This window comes from Salvia splendens, chromosome 10 (assembly GCF_004379255.2).
Source record: "Salvia splendens isolate huo1 chromosome 10, SspV2, whole genome shotgun sequence".
NCBI classification, from domain to species: Eukaryota; Viridiplantae; Streptophyta; class Magnoliopsida; order Lamiales; family Lamiaceae; genus Salvia; species Salvia splendens.
The window spans coordinates 18,144,090-18,149,893 of NC_056041.1; the positions used below are offsets into that span (position 1 = coordinate 18,144,090).

The window sequence follows — 5,804 nt, forward strand, 5'->3', positions numbered from 1 at the left end:
ATTAATACTACTAACTTTTTATTCATTAGAACAAAATTATTTATTTATGAGAATAGTAACTTTTATTTGCAATAACAGTAACTTTTATTCCCAAAACATTTAACTTTTATTTACAAGGATAATAAATGTTATTCATAAGAATAATAAATTTTATTTATTGGAACAATAATTTCATTTAACTAGAACTATAACTATTACTCCATCCGTCCCCAAAGAATATGCACTTTGGGGTCGACACGAGTTTTAATGTAAAATTGATAAAGTAAGAGCGATGTAGAGAGAAAAAGTAATTAAAGTATTGTTAGTGGAGAATGAGTTCCACCTCATTAGAGAGAAATGACTTTCAAAAATTAGAAAGTGCATATTGTTGTGGGAAGGACTAAAAAGGAAATAGTGTATATTCTTGTGGGACGGAGGTAGTATTTGTTACAATAATGCTTTTATTGATTTAATATTTTATTAATTAAAATGATTATATTTTTAACAATTACATAACTTTTATTTGCAACAAACTAACTTTTTTCTGCAATAAATAACTTTTATTTGCAACAAACTAAATTAGTAAATTTATATAGTATTAAACACTAATTTTTCATAGTAAATGTAAATTTTATTCCCAATAACAATACTCTTTATTTTATGGTGAAGTATAGTAAATAACAAGCTCTTTATCTATCCAATAGACCAAAGGATTTGAGTCATCACATGTTAAATAGAAACCTATTATTGATCCTTTTAAAATAATAAATTTTATTAAAAAACAATAACTTTTCTTGAAAATATCAACACATTGACATTAAAATATCAACACAGTATATTGAAATGTCAACAAAATTATTTATTGTCATTTTATTGTCACTGTATTGATATTTTTAATTCACTGCATTGATAAGTTATCAGAGTTTGCAACTTAAGAAAGCCTCCCCTGTAACAAAAGCTATAGAAAATAACACAAAAAATAAGATAACGCAAAAATTCTTCATCATAATAACTATATTATTTTATTATAAAATTCAAATTTGAAGAAGAAAAATGTTTTAATTTTTATTTTTTTCATATATTAAAATAAATTATTTCATTGTTGTATATTTAGAATATTTAAAAAAAAAGAACAAGATATAAAAGAATAGTAGTACTATATTAAGTTATCAAATTATTTTATAATTAAATATAACATTTTAGTTATATAGTGTGTTAATTAATACTACTATAATGATAAATTTATAATATGAATTAATATTTTTTAAATAAGTATTAAATTAGCATGACATAAGTATATATATACATATGATTTTTTTGAAATCCATTTATAACTTTAATGCATGATTCACGTTTATCTCTAATAAATGAGCATGCATTTAGATAAATGTATTTAATTTGATACAATTTTCCTTAACTAGATATATATCCATTTAATATGATATTAGGGTAGATTAGTCACAATATAAAATATAGTTATGGCAAAGTGACATAGGGGCATTATGTCATAGAGACATTATGTCTCTAAATCACTACCCTTAATTATATAAATGAATCAGCCGTCATATCATATCCAACAATAAACCGATGAAGTCGGATCAAGACAAGGATGGACACCTCAATTCATAATTCATAATATTAGTTCTTTTTTTTTTCTTCACCGATTCAGTAGCTGGAAACATGATTAGCTAAAGCCCTTTGCTACGATGGAGATTACGTATTGGAATTTTCATTCAACACTAATTATTTGATTGCATAATGGAGAAAGAAAAGGACCACAACTGCCCACCTATGAACTAACTTTCATTACCAACACCAAACAAAGGCTGGGAAATTTAATGGAAGCCAGCATATAAAAAAAAAGGAGAGGTACTTACAATGACTTGAAACCGATTGTATTTTCGTCAAAAGGAATTAAAAAATAACGAAAATTAACCAAAAAAGAAAGAAAATAAAACAAAGGCATAAATTAGACTGGATATTACATTGGGATTGAGAGAGAGAATAAAATGGGAGATAAGCAAGTAGTAAGAAAGTATTATACTACTAGACTGGGCCAAACCGTCATGGCTGCACACATCACGTTAAGCATTTTCGTGCGGGAGCTGCCCAAAGCTTCCGATCTTGTCAACAAACTTCGGCCTCCACTTGGTCCGCCCCTTCACAATTTCACCTCCGCCCTCCAGTCGAAGCAAATGCTGGCACTCGACAATGCCAGGGTGAGACGACTCGCCACTACCCTCCTCAACAATTGAAGTGAGTGACTGCAGCACACTGTCCCTCATGCACTCCCTCCTGTATTCTAGAGTCATACCAGCGAGCTCGTGAGTCTCCAATATTTCTAGTGGAGCACTCTGTAACAGGAGACAAAACACACTTTTAACAAAACTCAACTGCAAACGAGTGAGAACTAGCAGAATGACTGCACAAAATTGTAGAAATTGCACGTGAACAACTAATTTTTGCAGGAGAATTTGACAGAAGCTTTTAAGGACTGCTGACCTAAGATAAATCTATAAAAGAAAATCAAGCTCAATCAAACTGAAGGATATATCTGTCGGAATTAAGGGGAGCCCAAGAAACTAGTTTAGTCACAAGAGCCAGAATCAATGATGCCACTCATTTTGTCTGCGGAAATTCAATGCATCTCAAGTTTTTGTTATTAAGTAATGAAAAGGCAAGTTGCAATTGTTTCTCCTTAGATTCTTGACAACCTTCTCAACAAATAAAATGGCTTTTAGAAAAATTAAAGCAGATTCCATGCAAATCTTGGCAGGAGTTTAGTCCAATTATAAACATAAAAAAGCAAGAGGTCACATCCTGCATCTCTAATAGTAGTAATAAAAAGATGCTCTAAACACTTCAAGGCTATTTAACTGGCACATTGCTGATTAAGTAAAATTCAAGGTAAAGAAAATGTTTACCTCTAGTATCCAACCAACATATTTAACATTATTCACATGTTGATTCACATCTAAATCACTCCATCTAGGCTGCACACAAAGGACATAAGCTTTAGGAAATGCAGATAGAACTGATACTGTGATAATTGTAGGAGAAAAGAATAAAAAAATCAACAAAAAATACTGCTGCTTACAGTCAAACCAGTATGAATGTTCTCGGCAGTCTTTTCATCGAGCTTTGGTAACTTCCTGCTATCGTCGTCCACTAATGGAGGAGAATCCACAAAGTAGCTACCTATTTCACCTCGGACCTCATCCGGCATTTTGGATAACTTCCGTGTCTCTTTATTCATCATCACCCATAGACTATCCAATTACATAAAAACACATTTCAATTTCAAAGTCTCAAGTGTTGTAAAATGCAATACAGAACCAGTCTTAAAAAAAGAGTCCTTTGACCTTTAACTCCAGCCTAACTTTCCATTTTTTCCAATCCAATAAAGTAGAGCATATTAAGATCAATTTTCTACTGTTCATCATTACCAAACTAGTTTTCAATAAGAAAATAGCTGCTTCACTCGGTAATGCTTCAATGATTTTGTTAATGTTTTATGAATATACCAAATGTTGCTTGGTCAAAAAATCTAACCTTGTAGCTCTAGTTAATATCTCGCCAGTGTTACTATCACGCACAAGCCAATCTCGACGCATACCATTCTTTCCCGATGCAGCTACCCAAGTATCGACTTGAACAACATCACCCCTGAAAACAGAACATCACCCCATCAGATTATAACTAATAAGAAAACACTCAATTGAACTTCTTCAAAACATTATATGGTCAAATCTGTTTTACAAATTGTTTGAGAGCAAAAACGTACCATGTAGGGTAGCTATCTACAGCAACCTGCATTTTGGAAACCACCCAAATTAAATTTCGTTTGCACATCTCTGGTGTTGAACCAAAGCCATCAGCCAGCAGCCCGGCATTTTTTACGTGATTTAGAGCTGTTTCCTGTAGAAATTGAGCAACTTCATCTACAAGGTGCAACCAGAACACTAAACAATTCACAATCAGAGAAATACATAAAGACGTAAAAAGAATCAGCATGCACCTGCAAATGATTCATCAGTGTTTCTACCGAAGCAGTCCTATCTGCCCCTATTTCATAAGATCTGATACTGAAGTTTTGACGAAATACAAAACCACCTTGTACAATCTGCCCCAAACCAAAAGGATCAACAAGCATATCTGACCGTTTTGGCTTCCAATCAAGCATCATCCATTGCTTTTCAGCTGCCAAAAATATTGTAGTAATGGCAGCAAGAAGCATGCTCCAGTCAGGCAATTGGTTGATGAATGTCCTCGGTGGAGGTGACATGTCCTCAGTCTTCAGAGACTCCATAGAGCCAACCTTAGTGCCATTGACCTTGGGAGGGGCTTGTGCATTAGCCTTAACCTGCAATCTTCCTGACGATGTGGATTTTGACTTAGCATTGGAGCCACGTGCATCAATACTTGCAGGGACATTCCCAAATGCCTTTCCTGGTGTTTTTCCAGCAGAGTCTGAAGCTGGAGAAGGTACTTGGAGAAACACAGAAGTTGCAGCAGTGGCGACCATGATGTTAGAACACTGTGAATGAAAGGATGGGAGACAATTGAATGATATCTGGGCTAATTCAACCACCAAGAGTACTATATCACCAAAATCCTTTCAAGTATGACATGTCCTACCTGAAAACAGTGCAATATACAAGAATCAGAATACAGTGCTGCCTAATTTCTAAGCAGTTTGGGTAATTTATTCCATAGAAATGTTGCGTCAAACACAATACCCACATGAAGGGGTTAAAAAAGGCAAAAATGTCATCACACAATTCAAATGAGCATTGGCAGTGTTCCTTTTCAACACAAACAGTCCCCAGCTCACATACAAATAATTCAAAAGCAATTGCAAAACGATTCAAATACAGCACAAAATACACGACCAGTCATGGTTTCGAATTACTCACGCGACGCAGAAAATAACAAAGCATAAACACAGGCGATAAATAAATCAGAAATCCGCCAGAGCCAATGAAAACCACAGCAGATCTGAACATTCAGCCACAAAAAAAACGACACAATGCAATTAAATTCGAAGGCGGAAGAGATAAATCCAAACCATCCCGATCTCGACACAAGCCACGAAATAAATCGCAAGGCATGGAATAAGCAAAGCCACACGCACCTTCACGGCCGAAAAAAAACACAAGGAAAACGAACTCCAAAAATCAATGCGATCAGATAATTGAAATCATCAATGTTCGATCGGCAAACCCGTACGTAGCACACGCAATTCCTAGGGTTTGCTCTTTGTGATGGAAATTTCAGGTTTTCCTAATTACGAAGTTTCTAAACTGATTTTCTCTTTTCAGAGGTTTTTGGAGCAGCACGGAAAATTCTCGAAGAGAGAGAGAGGGGACAGCGCATTTGATGGTGGTGGAAGGCAATTGCGTCGAGCAGCTCCTTTTTATAGTAAGGAAAAACAAAATGCAAAAAAATAATTGCAAACAGCCCTCTCCTTCCTCAACTTCCTTATTAATGGCCTCCTTTTTCATCTCTTGTGCCGGTGTTGCCCCTATCTTAGCCCCCTATTCACGCTAATGCCATCATTGTTTGGATTATGCAACAACAATTTCATCCAATATTTAATTAATGATTTGGATAGTTTGCAGAAATTGCAGATGAATTCGATGTTTAAAAAAGTTTGGTAATCTATGCTTTTGTTTTTTTGTTCGGGCTAGTAAGATTGCGTTTGACTCAGTTTAACCAATATGATTATAATATTTCAGAAAATTAGTTTTGGCGATGATTTTATGAATAAAATATACCCCTAACATTGTTCTACGAAAATAAAAGACTCCCCTTTTTAAAGGAAT

At 34.2% G+C, this 5,804-nt stretch overlaps 1 protein-coding gene across 2 annotated transcripts; it reads right to left on the bottom strand.

Moving 5' to 3' along the window:
- Window positions 1-1,813: 1,813 nt before the first annotated feature.
- Window positions 1,814-5,417, bottom strand: LOC121753332 (palmitoyl-acyl carrier protein thioesterase, chloroplastic-like). 2 transcript variants are annotated; one of them, XM_042148596.1, is made up of 7 exons: window positions 5,114-5,417; window positions 3,998-4,516; window positions 3,764-3,897; window positions 3,532-3,645; window positions 3,077-3,248; window positions 2,904-2,972; window positions 1,814-2,333 (listed from the first exon to the last, which is right to left on the bottom strand). In XM_042148596.1, exons 2-7 carry the CDS (start codon window positions 4,502-4,504, stop codon window positions 2,064-2,066), a joined length of 1,266 nt encoding a protein of 421 aa, XP_042004530.1. In that variant the 5' UTR covers window positions 4,505-4,516; window positions 5,114-5,417; the 3' UTR covers window positions 1,814-2,063. The 2 variants fall into 2 exon arrangements, with proteins under 2 accessions (XP_042004530.1, XP_042004529.1); XM_042148595.1 differs by having other exon boundaries at window positions 3,998-4,617; window positions 5,114-5,416.
- Window positions 5,418-5,804: the final 387 nt, after the last annotated feature.